The 23673-nt window shown below is 50.0% G+C and overlaps 1 protein-coding gene across 3 annotated transcripts in view; it reads left to right on the forward strand.

Annotated features, from left to right (window-relative positions):
• The window catches only part of LOC144949617 (protein MTSS 2-like), an 86216-nt gene extending 65054 nt beyond the window's left edge, over positions 1-21162 (forward strand). The window contains exons 7-15 of one of the 3 annotated variants that reach the window (XM_078879588.1): positions 2583-2740; positions 4818-4925; positions 5539-5636; positions 7483-7696; positions 8141-8254; positions 8950-9099; positions 12026-12205; positions 14166-14322; positions 14927-21162. In XM_078879588.1, coding sequence (XP_078735714.1) covers positions 2583-2740; positions 4818-4925; positions 5539-5636; positions 7483-7696; positions 8141-8254; positions 8950-9099; positions 12026-12205; positions 14166-14322; positions 14927-15909 — 2162 coding nt within the window. In that variant the 3' untranslated portion in view covers positions 15910-21162. Of the gene's footprint in view, positions 1-2582; positions 2741-4817; positions 4926-5538; positions 5637-7482; positions 7697-8140; positions 8255-8949; positions 9100-12025; positions 12206-14165; positions 14323-14887 lie in introns of all 3 variants that reach the window. The other 2 variants (XM_078879587.1, XM_078879589.1) reach the window with 2 other exon arrangements.
• The last annotated feature ends 2511 nt before the right edge of the window (positions 21163-23673 follow it).

Here is a 23673-nt window from a genome sequence, read left to right on the forward strand (position 1 = left end):
CCATTCGCTTCCGACTAACAAACCACCTTGCAGTTTTCCCGAACACTCGAGCTCTTTTTATAGAAATGGTAATTCCGCCCTATTTTACGTGTTTCGTACAATACTACGAAAGCTTTTGATTCCCTCCGCGTGGAAATTCCAAAGAAAGCGCGTCGTACCGTCAATTGGCTGCGATGATGTTGAAGCACAAATACAAGGCGCGTGTGTGTGTGTGTGCATGTGTGTGTGTGAACGTATGTGGGGAGCGGTAGTGTAGCGGTCAGCGCGCTGCGCTACGAATCTGGCGACCCGGGTTCGATTCCCGCTTACCCCAGTGACGATTGTTTGAACCGGTCCTTGGCCTCCCTTAGGTTGACTCACCCTCAAATGAGTACCTGGTGCGGTGTGTAAAATCATCACCACGGGGGAGACAAAGGTGGTCGGGCGTGGTGTTGGCCACCCACAACCTCGCGTGCCGTGGCGGCCTTCATAGGTGCTCGCAAACAGCACTTGCCCCAACAGCCCGTTAAGGCTATCCGGGGGATCTTTGTCTTTGTGCGCGCGTGTACGTGTGTGTGTGTGTGCGCGCGCGCGATTCGTGAATGGAAGCTTGTGTTAGTTACACAATGAACACATTGTGCTCTTTCTTTGCTATTCACGACCTGTGGCAAGGTTAATTTACGCGTCAAAGTAACAGCGAGTACAGTTACGCATTATTTTGCAAGACCATTCAAGCAAACAGCATTGGGGAGCGGGAGCACTGTCGCATGCAGCAGTTGTCTGCAACTGCGCTACGCAGCCTGTTCGCGCGAGTTGGATTCCCGGCCAAGGCTACCGAACGTGGCGGGTGATATCTGAACCGTGCTTGGGGCAGTCGGGGGTTGCGGGGGGGGGGGGGTTCCGACGAGCTCTGTTCTTCACGAACCCATCGACCAGCGTGGGGAAGTATGGTCAATCAACAGCCTACCCACTCCCCCATGACAATTATTATAAGCAAAGTATGATGTGGTCAGCCATACCTTTTTGTTTCCCCCCCCCTCCCCCCAAGTGACCATACCGCATGTCTTTAGGCTGAATAAAGCGAGCGCGCACCCTGGCTAGGATCAGACACGCCCCAGGTTCCAGCGGTGAGAATGGCCAGGAATTAGATCCCGCGGGGGCCGCTTTTGTGCTCCGCTCGGAACCCTTCTACGCGGCACAGTCCTGGGGCCCTTGGAGAGGGGCTTTTGACGCAAGAACAAGTGGCAGGGAGCGCGCGATGGCTTGTCACGATTCAGGCGTGCGGATCGATTTGAAAATGAATCCATTCGCCATGTTTTTCTTGTTTTTTGACCACCGTCTCATTTTTTGTCGTCTCTCGCTCGCGGTTTTGTTGTGCTTCGTTACCCCGAATGTAACGGTAGCTCGTCGTTCGTATTACGCGTTTTGGTGTGCGTGCGTGCGTGGGGAGCGGTAGTGTAGCGCTTCGCGCGCTGCGCTACGAACCTGGCCGCCCGAGTTTGATTCCCGCTCACGGCCGACACCAGTGATAATTATTTGAACCGGTCCTGGGTCTCTCCTAGGTCGACTCAGCCTCAAATGAGTACCTCGTGCGATGTGTAGACATCACCACTGGGGAGACAAAGGCGGCCGGGCGTGGTCTTGGCCACCCACCCCCTCGTGTGCCGTGCTGGCCTTCATAGGCGCTGCTCACTAACAGCACTTGCCCTACCAGTCTGTTAAGGCTATACGGGGGGATCTTAGTCTTTGTGTGTGCGCATGTGACAATCAACGCCCTGGAAATGAGACTCTTCGTCCCGAGGGATATTTTCCCAGGTGAATTCTTTTTAATTGAAAATATATTTTTTTTAAACGTCGGCTGTCACACATTTGTGTGCCGTCACCGTGCCGGCAGTATCGACGGCACCGTGCCGTCACCATGTCGTCACCGTGCTGTCACCGTGCTGGCGGTGTCGCCGTCACCGCGCCATCACCGTGCCGGCAGTATCGGCGGCACCGTGCCGTCACCATGCTGTCACCGTGCTGCCGGTGTCGCCGTCACTGCTTCAATGCGACGGTGTTTGTGACCGTGCCCTCGATCAATCAATCAATTTTGACTTTACGTGCCAATATTGCCCTCGATAAAGTCAGCACCAGTGCACTAGATGGGAACGGTACAGGGGGGTGGCGCATAAAGCAACAGGAATGTGAGAAGACACCCATCATGACCTCAGCGGCTTACACCGACTGAGCAAAGTAAATTGCAATTGCACGTAAAAAGTGCAACCGTGCGCAATGAACCGCGTGAGAAAGGTGAGTAGAAAAATAACGAATAAAATACATGAAAAAAATACAGAGACGTTTTATTTTTTTAAATGTTTGATTTTATGGGAAGTCAAGTCTGAATCGGTGCGCCTTGCACAGACCATGGAATTGACACGCTCAGCACGTTCCGGATGTCCGATGGCAGGCAGGCAGGCATGCAGGGAGTTCCAGATTTTCAGGGGCTGAGCTCGCGAAGGCTCCGTCCCCGTCTCCCCCCCATGCCCCGGGTGAACAATCGCGGAGCTTCGGGGGGGCAAGCGTTGCGAGTCCTCTGCCGTTCGTTCCCCCCCGTGCCGCAGGCAAGGGCGAGATCCAGCCGCAGCTGGAGCATGCCCTGCAGGACGTGACGGACATGTACCTGCTGCTGGAGGAGACGGAGAAGCAGGCGGTGCGCCGGGCCCTCATCGAGGAGCGCACGCGATTCTGCTCCTTCGCGTGCATGCTGCGGCCCGTCGTGGTACGTCCCCGGTGACGGCTGTGGAAAAGCCGCGTCACCCGGTCGGCGCGGTTGGGCTACGTGCGGCGCGAAAGAAGTTCGACGCGCAGCACGGCATACCCGCGTACCGACTTCGTCACCGAAAATTGGCGGCGGGATTCATCGCCGAGGAAGGGGTTTTAATTTAGGGGGTGGGGTGGTGGTGGGGGGGGTGGCAATGTTGGGACCGTGTGGAGCACGGCGTGGTTAGGAAGGCGGTGGACTGGCGCTCTCGGCAGGCGGAGGAGGCTGTCTGCCTTGGATCCATTCCGTCGCAGGAATGTCTTATCGTTTACTTACAAAACGATGAATTTTTTTTTTATATATATACTGCGTTTCTACATTTTGTGTTGGTTGAGTTAATTTCAGTCGTAACTTTGTCCGGCGGGCGAAACGGAAAACGCAAATACTGCAACTATTTATTGTGCCAGGTAAGGCCAACTGAGCTATACAGCTCTTTTTCAGAAGCGACCTGGCCACGAACAAAGTGGCTCATCATCATCATCGTGTGGAAATTGTATCCATTCATAAGAAGTGAGTTTTCAATTTAGATTTAAAAGCGCACAGCTGCAGGAGGGGGTTGCGTTCTTCTGCCTTCGTCGTTGCCTGCGACAGAGCCTGCACTACCGCCACCGCTGCTGCCTGCGCTACCTGCACTGCTCATGGCGTGGCCACTAAGGGGGGTGAAAGCATCGGTCGCTGAGCTGCACATTTCCATTGCACGACGGCTCGATTATTTTTTTTCTCTCCCCTTCGCGTTAAGCTGGATCCCAGACGCGCGCCGCATTATCCGCTAAGCCATTGCGAAGATTGATGCATGGGTAAATCCGTTTGAATTGTGGACTCAGCCCTCACTCCAGTGGGAAGGTTTTGGGGGTTGGCTGTGAAGGATATAACGCTCCTCTCGGCTTTCAGATTAGTCACAATAGTCCACGAGCCCGGACGAGATATTTCACTCGTCGGTGACCGCTCGTTTTTTTTTATGTGTGCCAGTAACAGTTTAATTGTGCGATAGCCGCATGAAATTAGTGGCGTTGTCAAGTAATTAACTTGCTTTGGCCGTGTAAAGAAATCGTTGCGAGTGAGTCTTTTCTACCTTTTAGGTGTGATGCCAATTTCTGCTCTGGCCCATGGGCTATGAATTGTGGTATCGCGAATCGCAATTTTGCAATTGATCTCCAATCATGGTTTTGGCGTAATACGCCTCCTCCCTACAGAGGCAAAAGGTGCTTTGTCCATCGCCACGGCAACCGTCCCACAATTTAAATATTGATATTTTTATTTGTTGTTATCACCGGCGCACGGCAGAGCACTTTTCCTCGGCCCCGAGTATTCACCACCGTTCCTAAACGTTGAACAACAACAGTAAAGTAATCACCATAACAAGAGATGTTAGCTCAGGCCCAATACGCGTGTTTTATAAACACCATCATCTTGTGAGATATGGGTGGTAACAAACGGCACGAACGGGTTCACGCTCATTTTGTCCCACCGGGCGTGAGAGTGCTCAAGAGAGCAGAATGAGTCTCAATTAACTAACTTAATTTTTTTTTTATTTTACCAGGTAAGGCCCCACTGATCTATTTAGCTCTTCTTTCAGAAGCGACCTGGCTGTCACAAATGATACATCAACGAAAGTGGCTTATCACGTGGAAATGTAAACGCATGATGTTGAATCTAAAATGTGGAGGGGAAAAATCCGGAGGACCCGGAGAAAAATCCACGCGGCAAGAGAGGCACACAAACTCCAAATACACAGCAGCAGGCGTCAGGTTCGGGATGGAACCCACGATCTCCTGCATACCAGGCGAGGGAGTTAACACCCCAACAACAACAACAGCAACGAAGCAAATATAAATCAGAGTAAAAAAAAAACTGTAAAATGCCATACTCTTGGTTCTTTCGGTAAAGTCACGTAGATAGAAAGAAAAACGAAATTAAAAGATTTTTTTTTTTAATAAATAAAAGGAAAAAAAAAATGCCAGTTGAGTTTGAGCAGTGGGGGTGCTGCTACCACCGCCGGCGATGAACGCGCCCCGCGTTTCGCCTGCGCGTGCAGGACGAGGAGCTGGCCATGCTGGAGGAGATCACGCACCTGCAGACCATCGTGGACGACCTGGCCAAGCTCACCGTAGACCCACACCGCCTGCCCCCTGCCAGCGAACAGGCACGTGGCACGGAAGGCTGTGCCCATTACCCCCCCCATCCACTCCCCCCCACCTCCATCCACTCCCCACCCCCATCCACTCACATCCCCATCCACTCCCTCCCCTCATCCCCCCCCCATCCACTCCCCCCCCCATCCACTCCCCCCCATCCATTTTCCCCCCATCCACTCCCCCTCCCCCCCCATCCACTCCCCTCTGTCCCCCTAAGCCAATATCATTATCCGCGAAATTTGCTCTTCACGAGCACCGCCGGAGAGCTGATCCCTCGCGGATAGCGGGGGAATACTGTCAACACCTGGAGGAAAACCACGTGTGTGCGAGGGGGCAACGCTCTATCCCATACAGATGGAACAGGCGGAGTACACATTTGCCGTACTGCCTTCTCCTACAAAAGCAGGCTAGGGGCACCCCCTCGACGACTCCCACGGGAAGGGGGTTTAACACATCATCATCATCCGTGCGATGATCCGCCAACCCTCGCCGCTGCCTCCACCCCCCGGCGCTGCACGGCGGAGGGCCACGTGCACAGCCGCCTCTGCCCGGCGACGACGACAATAATCGATTTCCTTCTTGTAATCGCACTTCCAAATTGTTCCCTGCGGGACGGCGCAGGTGATTTTGGACCTGAAGGGCTCCGACTACAGCTGGAGCTACCAGACGCCACCGTCGTCCCCCAGCAGCTCCGGCTCTCGGAAGTCCAGCATGTGCAGGTGACACGCGCGGCGGGGTCCTTGACTGCGTGTTTTGTTCTTTAGCTAGCTGTGTACTGCCTTCTCCCGCGGGAGCCAGGCTCTCCGTGGCACATGCTCGACACCCCACACCGGGAGGGAGCAGCCGTGCAGAAGTTTGGCGCGCCGCGCCGCGAACCCGGCAACCCCGAGATCGATTCGTAATCGCGGGCCAACGTGCCAGCCGGTCCCTGGGGGTCTCTCCCCTAGGTCGACTCGGCCTCAAACGAGCACGTGGTGAGGTGTGTGAAGGTCGCCACTCGTGAGGCAGAGGCGGCCGGGCGTGGTGCTGGCCACCCATCCCCTCGTGTGTCGTGCCGGCCTATATAGGTGCTCGCTAACGGCGCTTGCCCCAAAAGTCTGTTGAGGCTACACGGGGGGGGATCTTTGTTTATTGCAAAGGGTCAACGACTTTCAACGCGGCAACTCTAGCATCGCGGGAAGGGTCGGTTTAGGGTGGGTTTTTATTTTTTCAAATAAGTTGGCCACAAGCACAAACACTGGACCCAGTCATGTGGCAATTAATTCTCGCGTGGGGTTATTAATGGTTAGCCTTTTAAATGCTCCACCTACCTAGGTTACTTTCCATCTTACAATGATTCTCATTCGTAAGGGTGACCGAGAGGGTTGCACTGCTCTGCAAAGGGTATAAAATTGATTCTTCATCTAATGACACGATGCCAAATAGCACGGTCAGAATAAAGCTGTGGATAAAGACAAAAAAAAGTGAGATTGTGAATCTCGGTGCTTCTGTGATGGAGCTCCTGATTCACATTCTATCGCAATATTTGTACGAGAGTAAACCACGACTCAAGCGCTGCTGTAGATTTGTTTTTTTATCAAATCATCAGTCGTTTATTTATTCGAGAAGGAAAATAGTAACTGCATGAGATTAAAAGATACGTTTTTAATATCCCTAGTTGTCGGCGCACTCGTAGTGTTGCAGCGGTAAAGAAAAGCATCTTGGCGAGGTCCTGCTCCGATAGATTTGCACGGTAAAGCAGCCGCCGTGGAGTCAACCCTCTGCCCTGGCTCATCTGCTTAACTTTTTTCGCCGTGAAAATGGCTTAAGGGAGATTAGAGTGGCGTGTGGACCACCCGAGTGGTAACCCGGCCATAGGCAAGCGCAGCAGTACCGGGACGCCATCCGACAAACGGTCATTTCTGTAAAAAAAAAAAAGACTAAACCAGGTCACCAATGTACGCACGTATGTACGTTGATCTTTTTTCTGCACCGTACGTAGCCAACCGTGCTAATGGGAGGTGCCAATAAGGCTCTGGCCTGACAAGGAGAAGTATAAAATAGGCGACGTTTCTGGCAGACGACCGGTCTTCACAGCGCGGACAAAAAAAAACATTTGGATTGGTATGTGCTATGAAGAAGGTGCCATCGCCAAAAACGCCGCCTATTTTATATGTTTCCTTAGCTCGTGATCGTGCACTGCCGCTGGCAATGCATCGGCAGCTCTGAGCGAGCTGCAGATAGTTTCAATTTTATTTTTTATAATCACAACTCAACACGAGCCCAACAAAGTCTCGGTCACCGAGTTCAACGCGTCAGGGCCCAGCGGGGGGGGGTGGAGGGGGGAGCGGAAACTGGGCTCACTGCCCCAACCCAGATGTGTGCATCGATCGATTGTATCACACGAGGCAGAGGAATCGTACTTGGCCAGCGTGTCGATGCCTTGCCACGTGCTGTCCTTCCCCCGCACCTCCGACGAGCACGGCTGGCTACGTACGGTGCGAAAGAAGAAGTTCAACATACGTACAAACTTTGTGATCATCGAGCACATCCCCGCCCCCCCCCTCCACGCGCCTCTCCCCGCAGCTCGAACAGCATCCACAGCAGCGACTCGCAGTCTAGCGGCTCGCACCCCTACTCGGCGGTGTCGCACTACCGCTACCATGGCCTGCACGCGCACACCCCCGCGCTGCCCTCCACGCGCCTCTCCAGCATCTCCTCGCACGACTCCGGCTTCATGTCCCAGGACGTGGCCTACTCCAAGCCGCCCTCTCCGCTGCCCCCTGACGCCGTCAGCCAGGTCAGCCAGGGGCCCGATGCTACGTGGCGCCACCGCAGGCCCTGCCGTGCGCTTCAGGTGGTGCGTGCGGTTAACGGGTGGGACAATGGGAACGAAAGAAAGACTCGAGCGTGTGCAGCCCTGGAGCGCCGCGAGGTTCACATTGTTTCCGTAGTCGCTCCACCGCTGGACGAAGGCCTCCCTCCGCCACCGGTCAAGGGGGTTGGAAGACCGCCGGCCTGCGGCCATGCTTGGCCCATGGCTTGACGAGTCTAAAATAGCTGCTGTGTTTGTGTTTTGGTGTTCTGAGAGTTATCAGTCTTGGTTCATTAGGCAGGGTAAGTGGCTCCGCGCTGCTCTGCCCCAAATCCCAGGCCGGTAATCCAATCCTCCCGTCTCGCCGTGTCTCGTTGCAATGGTGTTTGTTGTTGTTGTTGTTGCCTGCTCGGATTTAAAACGACGCAGAAGTCCCTGGGCTCTGCGAGCTCCGAGGCGTCAGAGCCGGGCCTCTCCGTCAGCAGCTGCGGCTCGCCGGCGCCAGCTGTGGTGACCTCCTCCACGGGGCCTCATGCGGACAAGGTGAGCGTCTGTCCGCTCGCCGGCCACGGCATTGACAAACGGACGGAGCCATAATCGCAACCACCACCACCGCCGCCGCCATCGCAACCACCGCCACCATAGCCGCAACCATCGCCACCACCGTCGCCACCATCGCCACCACCTCCACTACTGCCACCATCACCTGCCCCACCCGTACCCTCCCCATCCCCACACTCTCCCAAGCCCCGATGTTCAACTGTATATACGTCAGGGTTGTGAACGATTCAGCAACTCTGCGATTAAATTATATTTACGAATAGATTATTGTTTTGGCAAGTAGAACCTACGCTGTCCGTGGGGTTTCTGTGATGCAATGCACCAACCGTGTGAAATTAATGATGAACGTTCCACTCTCACGTCCACAAATTGATGGATGTATCGTGAGTTTAATTATAGAAATTTGACAAATCGTTGAATCCCGAATATACAGTATAGAGCACACGTTTACATTCACGTTTTTCCCTTGAAACATTTTGCACAAATTTTTCTTTAACTTTAAATTCCTAATTTTTCTACGTTTGTGTCGAAAGGTTCAAACCATCGTGCCGAGGTTTTTTGTTGTTTTTGTTTGCCGAGTTTAATTTACGTTGAACACGCCGCCATCGTCGTCCGTGTTTCGATTTGTTTTGAGTTTTCATCGTCCGTGTGCTGTTTTTGTTGTGTGCGTGCCACAGCTGTTTGTTTTCCCCGTGGCTGAGTGCGCCCTGCACCCAGCGCCTACCCCTCCCCGGGCGTGCCACCCGCGGCCCGCCTCCCTCCCTCCCTACTCCCCCGTGCCCATGCTGCCCGGCTTCACCCCATCCTCGCGCGTGCCCAGCTGGAAGGTTCGCCTCCCAGCCCATGCCACCCACACATGGTCCACCTTCTCTGTGTTATGACCATGCCACACTCACACAGAGTCTACCTCTGTGTCCGTGCCACCCACATACAGTCCACCTTTTCTGCGCGAACATGCCACACACGAACACGCAAAGAGTCCACCTTCTCTGTGTGACCGTGCTACACACACTGTGCCGCTCAATAACGCGGGGTATTTGCTTCTTTATCTTGCACAGTTTTGGAATTGTTGCGGGGGTCGTCACGTACCTTGAGGAGAGAAACCAGAGCCCTTGTCGTTGGCACGCTGTCCCGTTTCTGCAGTAAACCCTGGATAAGATCTCGCCTTTGGAGTTGGACACATTTATCTGGGACATTGAGAAATGTTTCTCTAGACCCGAGAGCCACATTGCGGTCTGAGCTCTCCAAAGCACTCTGTGTACTCTATTCAAGCGAGAGCCTCCTTGGATTATTAAAAAAAAATTGCGGTAAATGAAAGAAAGGGTATCTTAAAACTTGGATATTTTTTTTCCTGGGGCTGACTTATTCAAATAAATATGCTTTGGTATTTAAAAGGGTATGACCGTGAAATCAACGAAGGTTCATTGCGCACTGCTCTCTGAACCCAAGAAATTGATTTGGATTCCTATCCACGGCTAATATCAGTGGCACATATCGGAAGCCACACGATCAGTGTCGCGAAAACGCGGTCGAGCAACCCCCATGAACCCGACACAGCATGGGGAGCCAGTCATCCAGCAGTGGATTGACAAAATGGCAAAGTTTTCAAGGTCAATGACGCGCCTCCCTTATTATTGTACGCCCCCCCCCCCACTCCCGCATGTGAGGTGTGCAACGGCACAGCCGCAGCGTGATTCCCTCCGTAGCCTCGCCCAATCAATCCAGCTGAAAACAAGGCTAGTCGGCCATCTTGAAATGAATGCCAAATTAATGGTGTTGTGTTCGGCGCCTCCGAGACTCGAGCGTTGCTCCTGAACGCCGGGAAACCCGGCAGGCGCTTCGGCACATGCGTGCTCCTATTTCCGCGCCTGTCTGACGGTGGCAATGCGCGCTCGCTCTATGACAATAAAATGAACAGCAACAAAAAAACGTTGTCGCTTCAGCGGTGGTGACTTCGCCACGGCACTTTTTGTGCCAGGATAGGTTCACGTTGAGGCCATGCTGAGCGCCGAAAACACCAGCGGTCGGAGGTAATGGGACAAACCCAGGTGGCGACGGTGATTTAGTACGGCCAATGAAGAGCAACTATGAGAGATTTGCGCGTAAACAATTTGGACATTGAGTTGTTTTGTTTTGAGAGTTGGTTATTTGCAGCTATACCCACCTACTCACCAAAGGTCGCAACCGGGTACCCGATACCCGTACCCTACCCGATACCCGGCTACCCGTACCCGGCTGGGTACGGGTACAGGTACCCGTTTGCGACCCTGGTGCGGCCGGGTACGGGTAAGGAATCAAAACCCGTTTGCGACCTCTGCTACTCACCCACCAACTGCCCCACTGAACCAACTACCCACCTGCTCACTCACTCACCCACCCACCAACTCACCTGCTCACCCACACACTGCCTTCAATTTTATATTCGGCACAGTGTGGTCCATGGTTTGGTGTTTATAGCCACGGCCTCCCTGGTAGTATGGGTTATGGACTGAGATGACTTGTGCACTGTGATGTATACACACTGCTGTTTACACTCATACCACCCATAGTGTGCATACCGCACAGGCAGGCATGCGTGTTGTTTAATCTAACCATGCGAGAGGCCATGAAGATTTAATATATTTGTAAGATATACCTAAATAATGCTTTTTCACTGTCGCAAATATCAGTTTTTGCTCACATATTAATTACATGATAGGTGTTATGGAATTGAACACAGGGTTGTTCTTAGTTGTCTTGGATTACATTGCATATTTATAGCCCCGCATTCAAATGCTCATAAGGGACATTTATTGGGATCCTCATTTGAATAAGTCATCACGACGATACCCAAATGTCCCATTTAGGACAATGCCAGGCACCCAACTCTGTTATTTCAAAACTAACTCTGGCGTTGTTGTACAGTGTCCAGCTTGCATGAAGCGAGGCAGTCATTAACTGTAAATAATATGTAATGTTCAGTGGCCAGAATGTTGGTAATGATGTATCCTGCGCGGACCATCTGGCCGAGGTTGGGGCCATACCAGGAATAATCCCGCCTGCGCCGCTTAAAATAAATTCCCCCGGTATTTACACTTTAAAGGGGCTGATATGTACCGTCACGTTGTGCGGCTTTGCATTCGTAATTTTGAATTGGGCAAAGATTCAACGGCGCACTTATCGCCCAGTTTATTGAAACGGAGATTTTAGGGTTTTTTCCCTTTTCCCGCTTGGCATGAAAGCGGAGTAAATGTGGTCTTACACGGTGGATATATGCGGTCTCACACGTGCCTCCACTTTACGTGACAGTGGTCTGATTGTGTTTGACGTTAATTATTTGGCGTTTCCACCACTGCGTTGGGGCAAACAGGATTAACAAAGAACAACAGCAACTACGTGTGTTGCCTTAAAAGAAAAAAAATATATAGAGACACAACGGCCAATGTTTTAGGCTCGTAGCGAAAATATAATGCGTGCATGTTTACATGCTTAAATGACTGTGGGGGGATAACCGTACTCTTATTTGGGAAGCGTAGTTCTCCGTGGTGTGGGAAAAGAACTCTGATCACCGTACGTGTGGAGTGAGTGATGATGATGATGAGTACTTTGAAAGAGATCCCCATTGCCTGATATTGGGGTTTAAATGCAAATGGCCAAGATTGGCACGAGGTGTGCAAAACGCAGTCGACGGCGACACGTGTGAACGGCGGCACGTGTGAACGCGCGCGAAAAGCCTCCGTCTCCGCTCGTGCCGTCCCGTGCGCGTTGGCTCAGGACTGGTCGAAGCCCGGGCCGTACGACCAGCCGATGGTGAACACGCTGCAGCGCCGCCGAGACAAGTCCAAGGCGAAGTGCGGGGACGCCGAGAAAGGGGCAGACGGGGACCCCGCTGCCTGCCAGCCGGACGAGGGTCAGCAGAGGCCCCGGAGCATCGATGTGCCCACCGGCGTCAAGGTGCGTTGTGGGTGACCGCCTGCAGCCACGTTTTTTCCCGTTTTGTCTCGCTTTGATTTTTTTTATACATATAAAAGGAAATTCTGTTTAACTCGTTTCGCGAATAATATTATCCGTAAAAGCTATTTTTTGTGGATTAGATCGCGTAAATATATAAATGTGTCGTTAAACCCGCCACCACCCGACTAAAGCCAATGGGCACACCGGTGTGTTGGAGAGTAAACCCACAGTACTAAAATTGTAAACTCCTGTGAACCATTTTCCACTTATTTATGTGTGCGCCAGTCAAAGCTTTATTCTCCCCAATATCGGTGGAGTTCTGGGGAAACTTCGGTAGTTCACGCACTGGGTAGAATAGGAGACCACATTGCAGATCATTTTAAACATAGTTTTTCACGATCAATATTATGATCTATAATTCCTTTCTTTTGGGTCACATCGTCGTGTAGATATAATGCCAAGTATCAACTATAATCCTCCATCATCCAACTGAGCCAATCAAATCAAGTTGTCACTCGATAGCAAACTAATTTCTTTAGAACTGCTTTTAATGTTTAGGCTTTTGTCCTTTCCCCTACACCTCCGATTAGCAAGGTTGGCTCCGTATGGTGCGAAATAAGTTCAAAGACAAACATCCCCCGTATAGCCTGTAACAGACTGTTGGGGCAAGTGCTGTTAGCGAGCACCTATGAAGGCCAGAACGGCACACGAGGGGGTGGGTGGCCAGCACCACGCCCAGTGGCGACCTAGGGGAGGCCCAGGACCGTTTCAGATAATCGTCACTGATTTTGGCCATGAGCGGGAATCGACTTCGGGTCGCCAGGTTCGTAGCGCAGCGCGCTAACCACGACACTCCCACTCCCCACTAGGTTGGCTACGTATGGTGCGAAAGAAGTTCAACACACATACATGCATACAAATATGGAAATGTATTTGTTTTATTGGGCAATAAACAGGGATGTTGAAAGGCAAGCCAAAATTTGACAATGTACATTCGACGTTTTGACCGAGTTTACATTTAGCATCTTCAGGCGTGACAAAAGCTCGGATCCCGCGTGCAAGCGGCTGTCTCTTCTGGTTCGCTGCTGCTGTTGCTGCGAAGTCTACGCCGTAGCCAGAGCTGCCTGTTCCGCCTCCAGTTGCCCTCCGAAACACCCCACACGCGTCGAGCGTGTGGATTGTTACGGATTGACGCCGATGAACGACACACGGCACCGGATGGGAGTCCCCCGTGCCCTCCGTGTGTGGTGCATCGCGAGGTCGCATGCGATGGAGCAGACGTTGCAACGGGGGGAGCAGCAGAGCGGCACATTTTTGTTGACGCTCCGTCGTGTCGCACCCCAAAATGTTGATGTCCGTGCTGGCTTCATCATTTCCACAGAGATACGCAAGGCCCGTTGATGCTTACGACCTCATTAGAGCAAGCGTTCTCTACGCATGTATGGATGTATGTTGAATTTCTTTCGCACCTTATGTAGCCGGCCATGCTAATCGGAGGTGGGGGGGGGGGGGGGGAAGGACGACAAACTAAACACAAAAAGCAGTTCTAAAGAAATGAGTTTTCAATTTAGACTTCAAAGTGCACACCTCAAGTGGCTTCCTAACATCAGGAGGAAGCCCTTTTACAATAGCCAACTGACAAAGCCCGCGTCCGAGTCCGAAAGAAGACGGAGAGATGGAGAAGAAGCCAGGCCGCTGGCTTCACTGCTTGTAGGCCTGGGCGACGCTCTCAATGGAGGAGTGCGGCTACCGTGATGTGGCTCCGCCCTCGTCGGCGGGCGTGTTTGCGCGGGATGCCGCGGCTGCTGTCCGGACGACGTTGCTGCATGCGCTGCGCCTGCTGCCTGCGCTGCGTGTGCTGCATGCGCGTGCTGCGCTTGCTGTATTTGCCGTGCGTCTCTCCCGTGGCCGTTCTGTGATGGCCTTTTGTGCCCCCTTGCATCCCCCCCCCCCGCCACAGGTGGGGGAAGTGAGCGCGAGTGAGCTGGCCCTGGTGCTGGCGCGCGGGCTTCATCTGGAGAGCCAGAAGAGCAATCGCGACTCCATGCAGGGTTCGAGCGGCTACAGCACACAGACCACCACCCCCTCGTGCTCTGAGGACACCCTGCCCTCTCAAGGTATGAGAGGCTGAAGATCTTAGTACGGGATAATGGAAAGGGCATTTAAATTGAGCCAGTATTTTCCTAAGAGGTTATTAGCACGAAATTTACTTAATTATTTTCTGCTTGCTGCTACCGCTGCATTGACAGTGGTGCACGTGTACAAATATTTATGGCACCCTTTTTTGCCAGTATCAATATGATGAAAAAGAAAAGAACAGGCTTTGCCCTTTCCGGCAAGAATACAGATGGTGTCAAGATGCTCAAACACCAAAGAGATACCCGTCACAGGGCATCAAGTTTGAATTAACTACATATGCGTGTGGCAAAACGTGCAAATATGTTTTGATATTTGCATGCATCATAGTAGATGCCTCGCAAACAAAGGGGCCCCACAAATACCTCTTGTGCACTCAAGGTGGCCGCGTTATTGCTTCACGGTGACCAGATCTGGCTGATGTGTCGGAGGCATGAGGTTTATTTTTTGGTGGCCTTTGTCTAAATGCAGTTCCACTGCATTTAGACAAACGCCGTGCAAAACGACTAACAGCTAAGAAGCGCGCGCTTTTTTTCCCCCTTGCAGTTTCAGATTCTGACTGTCTCTCGGTGAACGGTGATGCAGAGCTGGAACCCGCCGTGGAGTTTGACCGGTCGTGCACCATCCCTCGCAACAGCGACCTGAGCCAGTCCTACCGCCGCATGTTCCATTCCAAGCGTCCGGCCTCCACCGCCGGCATTCCCAACTGTGGCGGCGCCGCGATGGCCGGCACCCCCGGAGTGGCCACGATCCGCCGCAACCCGTCCAGCAAGCCCCTGCTCCGGCGAGCCGGGTCCTCGGCGGGACCCATTCCCATCCGCCCGCCGGTCGTCCCCGTGAAGCCCCCCACCGTCCCGACGCTGCCCGGCAGCCTGTCGCCCTCGCACGCCGGCAGCGACGAGTCCCTGCAGCTGAGCGGCGGCAGCGCGTCTCCCGGTAGCGGTAGCAGCGGCGGTGGCGGCGGTGGCGGTGGCGGCAGCAGCAGCGGCGCGTCCGAGCCGACGCGAGCGTCGCACAGGCAGCGGCCCGGCTCGCCGGGGCGCGACGGCTCCGCGCTCGGCTCGCCCCTCGCTCCCGAGCACCGCCGCGGATCCCCCGGCCACTGCGACGGCGCGCAGGAGCACAAGCGAGGCGCGTCCCCCGTGATCAGCAGCGTCGGCTCCTCCACCGCCAGCGACTGCGGCGATCCCAGCATCGCCTCTTCGCCTTCCAAATCCGACGGAGCGTTTTCGGTTCAGAGCAGCGCCCCCGGTTCTCCTACCTCGCCAGTCCCTGCGGCGGAGACTCCGAGGCAGATCGCGGCGCGGGAACGCGACGCCGTGAAAGGCGAGCAGTGCGGCGCGGAGGATCAGCAGGCGATCGCAGTAGACGGCGGCGTGCAGGTTTTCCGCCACCATGGGATTTCGCCCGCGGAGCCGAGCTGCCCGCTGGGGGTGAAGACCATCCCCGTGTCTCCGTGCCCGTCGCCACCAGAGCCCTCCCAGGGCGAAGACGTGCTGTGCTCCATCCGCCGCGGAGTGCGGCTGCGCAGAACCATCACCAACGACCGGTCTGCTCCCCGTATCTGAGCCGATGGGGACCCCGAATACGTGTCTGCCGCGCGGTTTCACGAACGCAAGCGGCGCCCTCTCAGCTGAGTGACGTGCAGACGTCAGCCCCCCCTGTGTAGCCCCGTGAAAGGAAAGTCTAAACACATCGATGGAAGCAGCTGGACCATTACAATCCTTTGATGTCTTACTCAATTGGTCGAGTACGCCCGCAGTGTCAAAATGTAACACATGTTTGCTGACGTGCATTTGACAGGCCAATTAGAAGAAATGTATGTCATATAGTTACACGAATATATCACTTCCTGCAATTCAGATAGGAGCTGGTCTCATGAGCTTCAGCAGGGATCACTTCCCTCCCACAGATATTCTGCTCCGTGATTGTCGCCGCCGTTAGTATTACTGTGTTGTATTGGTGGCAAGAGATGGGACAGATTGCATCCCACAAAGGCATACATACACACACCCCAGGGATTCATTTCCTGGGCTCACAACTCCTGATGATGTTGGGGAGCCTATGGAGGATGATGGAAATGAGGCTGGAGGATGCCCTGGTGATTTACTCATGCAATAAGTCACATTGTGATTAATTAATATTGTAAGTGTATGGAAATTACTGAAACAAGGGATTGGAAATGTTTTAAAAGGCAAAATGTGCGTTGTGCTCAATTACAAAAATGCAATGGAATCTTGGATTACGCAATAAAAAATATATATATTTTGGGTTTGTAGAATCACGAGTTGAGAAAATAAACCATCTCGTCCATATACAAAGTGTAAAACTTTAGACGTGTGTAAAAGCTCAAATGCTTGGCTATTTGAAGTTACAAATATAATTTGCATTGTGACGGTTCTACCATTAAAGGTGTAAAAATACATTAATTTCGGTTATTTTAAAGTCCAGGTAAATTAACAAAAAATATATATAACTATAAAGCAAGATATTAGTGCAAATCCTGGTCCTTATGTTCGATGGCTGTTGAGCCAATAGCTGAAAACAGCATTACTATTGACATATTCCGCAAATATTAACCTACGTGCCATAATGATTCTTAGCAATCGTAGTATTTGGAGAGAAGGTGAAAATTAACAAATGCAATTTCAGTCGAGAGAATATATTCTATCCAATAGATTTTTGGGAGAATAAATGGTTAAACATCGGTGGTGGAGTGCTCGCGCGTTCCATACCATGAAAGTGGTGGTTTTGGCGTGTGGCATCAACCAAAGCCACCGTTCTGTTGATGGAGAGATGCAGGGGAACGTTGACTTTGTCAGTCTTCCACCGACATCCTCCCCTCCGAATTAGTGTCCGTCAAAATCAGCTGCAAGAACTTACAGCAATAAAACACTGAAATGTCTCCAGATGAAAAAAAAAATCGAAAAAAAATCTACGACTGTTTATTCAAACTGTGGGATACATATTTCAACGGCGTAATGTTTAAATCCGATAACGAGTATTGATATAACTTTTTTATTAAAGGCAAGCTGTTTACTGCTTGCATCGTTCCTTCTGGCTTTGCAGCCAAAGGCAATGTTTTGCTACAAGCATGTGTGGTTAATGCAGACTCGATGCCTTGTGATGGGTGTATATTTGGTGTTTGAACATCTTGACACCACCTGCATTCTTGCCGTAAAGTGTAAAGCCTGTTCTTTCCCCCCCCCCCCCCCCCCATCATTTTGATACTGGCAAAAAAAAGGGTGGCATAGATATTTGTACATGTGCACCACTGCCAACGCAGCAGCAGCAGCAGCAAACAATCAAGTCCATTTCGTGTCTGTCACCACTTCGGTATACTGGCACACATTTCCACGCTGTAAACTACACTTATCGAGAAGACCCCAGCGTACACGACTTTTGTCAGCGGAGCGACCGTCTCACCCAGAACGTCTGTCCGCGCGCTGCCGTCCTGAGTGACGGCCGCTATTAAGTCACGCGGTTTGGTTTGGCAGAGGCCGCGTCAGTCAGCTGGGTCCGTCGGACGCAGAGAGGTGACTGATCGCCGTGCCCATCGCCCCGATGCCTTCCCGTTGCTCGACGAGACGCCTCGGGCACAGGGCAAAGCGCCCGGCTTCGCTAGCCAACAGCGGGCAGGGGGGGGGGGGATAACGTTGTGTAACTGCGTTGGTCACTGCTTGTAAACTGGCTCCCTTGTCACCTCGCGTATTCCCAGCCGATTGGCGACGTTAAGATGAGTTTGAATTACTAGAGGCAGAAGGAAAGAGATTTTCAAGCGGTTATTGTGACTTTAAAGCAATTCATTTTTGCGTCTTTGTTGTGTGTCGAAGTGGAAATTGTTTAGTTCAACATGCAATCCACGGTTAGCAATAAACTACGGTGAAACGTTGGAAGTAAAACTTAACAATATTTGAGTCCCGTGCAGTGTGATGCATTGTTTGGCCTTACCTTGTAGTCATATGTATACAGCAGTTGATCGCCTGCCTTATCGTTGTAACTCGTCATTGTTTTAGACCTTGAATGCTTTATGACTTTGACATAATTTGTTCTGTAAAAGGGGGGAGCTGTTCTGACCTGCGTTTCCAAGTCGTGGAAATTTTTTACTCATGTCCTATATCACAGTAGGTGACATGTGTCTGGGACCCTGGTGTTTTGGCGGTGTGTTGAAAGACCTATAGAACGTGCATGCAGTTTCTAAAAACAAGTAGAATTTTGTTGCGAAATAATGAAATGTAATATTTTAACCGTTTGATTTTTACCTTTTATCTGATGTACATTAATTATTGTCATGGCCTAATGCTCCTTAATATTCACAGAACAAAAACACGCTTTTGTGGTTTTCACACGCAATGTTTTCCTGTAATGAAGCTTCACTTTCCCGCTCACTTAGAGGGTATACACACGCGTGTCCACCACAGTTTTGTTCGGAAAAGTGCGCGTACGACATTTCAACAAGGGGGCAACTTTGTGCAAGCCATCGATGGAAGATCCTTTAAGCAACACGAGACAGCTTTGCGTAAAACCACAGTCCACAACCACCCGTCCCGCACTCTAAAATTATCTCTCTTTGCTGCTTCCTTCATCACATTAGTTGTAACCAACCAGTCTGTAGCTGCCACCGCATTCGAAAATGGAGCCCTTCTTATCTTCAATTCCCAGGTAACAAATCACAACTACTACCCTCACAACTCCACTCTTCCTTAACTGCATTTTGTCCTGACATTGTTCACTAATCGGCAGAGGTGTGGACTCGAGTCATGTGACTTGGACTCGAGTCAGACTCGAGTCATGAATTTGATGACTTGCGACTCGACTTGGACTTGCATAACAATGACTTTGTCCCACCTATGAGATGTGGACTCGAGTCATGTGACTTGGACTCGAGTCAGACTCGAGTCATGAATTTGATGACTTGCGACTCGACTTGGACTTGCATAACAATGACTTTGTCCCACCTCTGCTAATCGGTGCTTTTTTTGGGATTGTGTGTGTCTTTACAATTGCTGGAACTGTGTATGTAATATCCATGCTCGTCCCACCTCTCCCACACGTGCACGCACACAACACTCGCAGAATTGTAGAGGGATAGAAATTACTTGAGCACAATTCACCGAGAGCACTGCAGTGTTGTTTGTTGAGTATGGAGTACCAACGTGTAAATTGTAACCGATTTAAACACAAAAAAGTGCTGAGTTTTTGCTTCGGGTTTTTACGTTATATAAAAAGTCTCAAACCTTGTTATGGCCCCTGGTGGAAGTTCAAAGTTCATAATCATCGTCTGTTTAATGCCTGCCATTTTCTGTCACTGCTATGGGAAAATAATAATCGCCCGGGTCAACACGTGATAAAGTTAATTGCGATAAAACTGGAGCGTTGCGACACACGTCTAAGAGGGCAACCTTTCTTTTGTATTAGATACTAACGCATCGCGAAAGTTGACAGCATACACAATGAATATGTAAATATGCTTTTTACTAATTCCTTTGCATCGGGTATGGGCATGTCAACGGTGGGAGTTGTTTCATACAGATCCAGTAGCAGCGACTATTCACTTACCAGTTTACTCAGGTAGATATGTTTTTTCTCACAAGACTAACCTTGCACATCAGTGCCGACTGAACGCTCGGTTTAAATGCCTGCGGGACCTGAGCATGGCAGTGCCAACTAACAATGGTAAACTTACGTTGTATTCTCGCCTAACTAGCTTACCGACACCTACTGAATACACGAAGCAAGTGACAAACACGGTATTTTCATACTTGCGGCGACAAAATAGAAATGTAAGATGGGAATGCTTCGTTTGACGAGTTTACCCATGAATGCAAAGTTCCACCTTAAGTGTGTTTTTTCTGATAATTGTTTTTTTACCCTTTTATCTGGCAACAAAACTGACACTTTTTTTTTACAAGGAGTCATGTTTGCATTGACCACAAAAACTGCGGTCGGAATGCAAACAAAAAACACAACTCTGATCATGTATGCACTGTCCTTGAAATTGATTGGTCCACACCCGAGACAGCTTTTCTTAGAGCCTAGTCTCACATGGTGCTGGACCAGATAACGCCTAAAGGCGCACAACTCAAAGACAATGCACCATCAGAGTATGAGAGCTCGGGTTAAGCATTTACACCATTGGAACCTCCTTTGCCAGTAGCAAAATATGATAATTGTTTTTTTTACCCTTTTATCTGGTAACAAAACTGTCAGTTGCAACAAAACTGTAAGATAAAAGGGTAAAAAAACCAATGATCATATTTTGCTACTGGCAGAGGAGGTTCCAATGGTGTGTTTTTTCTCTACAGAAATACTTTAGTTACAATTAACGATGCTGCAAAGGCTTAGGCAAAGATGTTGGTCAAAGTGGCTCGATGTTGCTCTGCTGATAAAGCAGTATTCTTTACGTACTGTGTCATAGTGTGCATCACAGTGCATCCTTCTTCTCAGGTCGCATCTGGCTTTTCAACGCTATTCAAACTTTCTTTATCTCTCGTCCAAGGTACACAGCAGGTCTTACAGGATGTAAAGGAGCATTTTGCCCTGTACTTCAAAACGGAAATGTTTGCTGTAACGTTGATAACCTGTAATACTTAGAATGCATATGTATTGTTGACTAAATATGAAAACTTGCTTGCAACTTTTTCATTATGTTTTGTATACCGTGCCAATGTTATATTCCGTGATGTTTGATAACATTTTCCTCGTGGCTTTTTGCGGTTGGCATTGTAGTTGCTTAAGCTGCCATTAAATTGCCTGATGTTACATCATTACTGCATTTAATCATGAAGGTAGTGTTTTGAATAAAGTTACCATAAGACTGATGTACTGTATTTCATGGAGTTCGTGCATAATAGAAAATCGCATTAACACGTAGGCTTTCGCGACCAATATTATTCATAATGAACGTTTTTGGGTTAGATCGCGTTATTTATAAATGTGTCGTAACCCTCCACCACCCGACACGGCCAATCAGCAAAAAAGTGTCACGTTGACAAAAGACAAATAGTTCACTACTTTAGCCCACCGGTGTGTTGAAGCGTGAAACCACAACATTTACTATTTTTTGAGTACAACGTTTCGCTGGTAACTGCATCCAACATCATCGGGCAATTCACAATTCGCAATTCGCCCGATGATGCTGGATGCAATTACCAGCGAACCGTCGTACTAAAAAAATTGAAATGTTGTGGTTTCACGCTTCAACACACCGGTGGGCTAAAGTAGTGAACTATTTGTCTTTTGTCAACGTGACACTGTTTTGCTGATTGGCTGTGTCGGGTGGTGGAGGGTTACGACACATTTATAAATAACGCGATCTAACCCAAAAACGTTTATTATGGAGAAAATCGCATCTTACATGTCAACACTCAGACTCATTTGAAACACATTGAGAAATTATTATCTTGTGTTAAATTATAGTTTGTCTTTTGAGTTGTGCTGAGGAATAAAGTTATATTTATTTATATGAATACATGCCAGTTAAAATAAAAATTCGTAAGTCATACTGTATGTGAAAAGGCATAATCTCAAATTGTCAAAATTAATGCGCTCAACACGCAAAGTAATATTTTAAAGCGATCCTTTACAGTACACTTTCTAAATGTACGTTCTAAAGCTATTCACTAAAACTATTTAACCATTTTTTAAAATTTTACCAGGTAAGGCCCACTGCGCGATATAGCTCTTTTTCAGAAGCGACCTGGCCACAAATGATAGCTCAACAAAGTGGCTTATCACGTGGAAATGCATAGCAGCCAAATACTCTGAACGCGTTATGTTGAGTCTAAACGTGCAGGGAAAAACCGGAGGACCCGGAGAAAATGAAATCCACGCGACCATGGGGAGAGAGACACGCAAACTCCAAATATACAACAGGTGTCACGGTTGTGATCGAACCGACGACCTCCTGCATACCGGGCGAGGGAGTTAACATCTCTTGTTCACGCCACTGCTGGGCAAAATGCCTCCACTGGATGGAGCTCTATACGGTGTGTTTGGCCTTCTCTTCCAAGTTGACCAGACGTCTTGGAGAGGTTGGAGTTGCCCCACTCTACCTCACCACATGTAACCGGTCCATCGACTGTGGTGCACCCATTTACACTGCAGGGAAGACAAAGGCGGTCGGGGGGGGGAGTACATTTAAGAGACTTGCCCCATTGTTTCAATTGCCGGGAGATGGAAGCGAACCGGGCACCCTCTGCATTGCAAGTCCGGTGTACCATTACACCACGGCAACAAGCAAAGTAACTTGCAGTTGCATGTAAATTAGTAGCATGTGTTCAGGAACAATTGGGCATTTGTGTAAATGCTGCCTTGAGTGAATGAAGCAAACTCCAGCCTAGCACTGGTGCATTGTAATAACAAGAAACAGTGTTAACTTGTTGAAATGGCCTCTGTGCACTCGGATTTACTTTAGCAAACACTAATTAATCATGTTCGTATTTCAGAAAGGGGGGCAAATGTTATTGGGCCCAACGACGTTCATTGTGGTTTTCGAGTCTTCGGACAGCATCACAATAAATGAGCAAATGTGACCGACTGAGAGCAGCGGTGAGTGATAGCCAATGACCGTGGAACGAGTTTGTCCTCGTTAGGACTCATCAGCAAAATATAAGTCGCCAATGCTCACACTGCTGTGCACAGTCTTGCTTCATGGAAAATATATTTGATGTGGAGTTGCCAATTCCACATTATGGGGGCCCATTAGCTTGGCTAATGCCAATAATAATTACGGGGGGTTTTCCTCGTCATTGACAGGAAATCAAAACATGTTAGTGGAAAAGTACCGAATCACCACTGTTCAACAACGATACGCAGACACCGATAAAAAAATACGTACCACGGTATTATGATAGAGTATACTGAGATAAAACTACCGAGAACCAGTACCGAAATAGCTAAAGATATTGGAAAACGATGATGATGGAAAAGTGGAAATGAAGCAGAGTAGATAGATAATGCTATTGAGAAAGATACTGACAAAAGAAGACAATTCAAACATCCAGACTCGACAAGCACAGGAAATTATATTTAAAAACAAGGTATAGTAAAAGAAAAAAAGCATACGGATAAAATTTCGATTTAAAGCTTTCGTGACTGCAGGAATTCATCTTCTTGGTTCTTTCGGTAAAGTCACGTAGAATGGAAATAATAAAATAATACAAATTTAACATAATAAAATAATTCTCACGACGTTTCGGCCACAACGCAAGCAGCCGTCCTCAGGTGGAGAGCAGGTCTGTCGAGGAGACAGAGTCTGAATGACACACAATAGTCGCTCCAAGCCTGGAGTGTGTCATTCAGACTCCTCGACAGACCTGCTCTCCACCTGA

The sequence above is a fragment of the Lampetra fluviatilis genome, chromosome 54 (genome assembly GCF_964198595.1).
Source record: "Lampetra fluviatilis chromosome 54, kcLamFluv1.1, whole genome shotgun sequence".
Lineage (NCBI taxonomy): Eukaryota > Metazoa > Chordata > Hyperoartia > Petromyzontiformes > Petromyzontidae > Lampetra > Lampetra fluviatilis.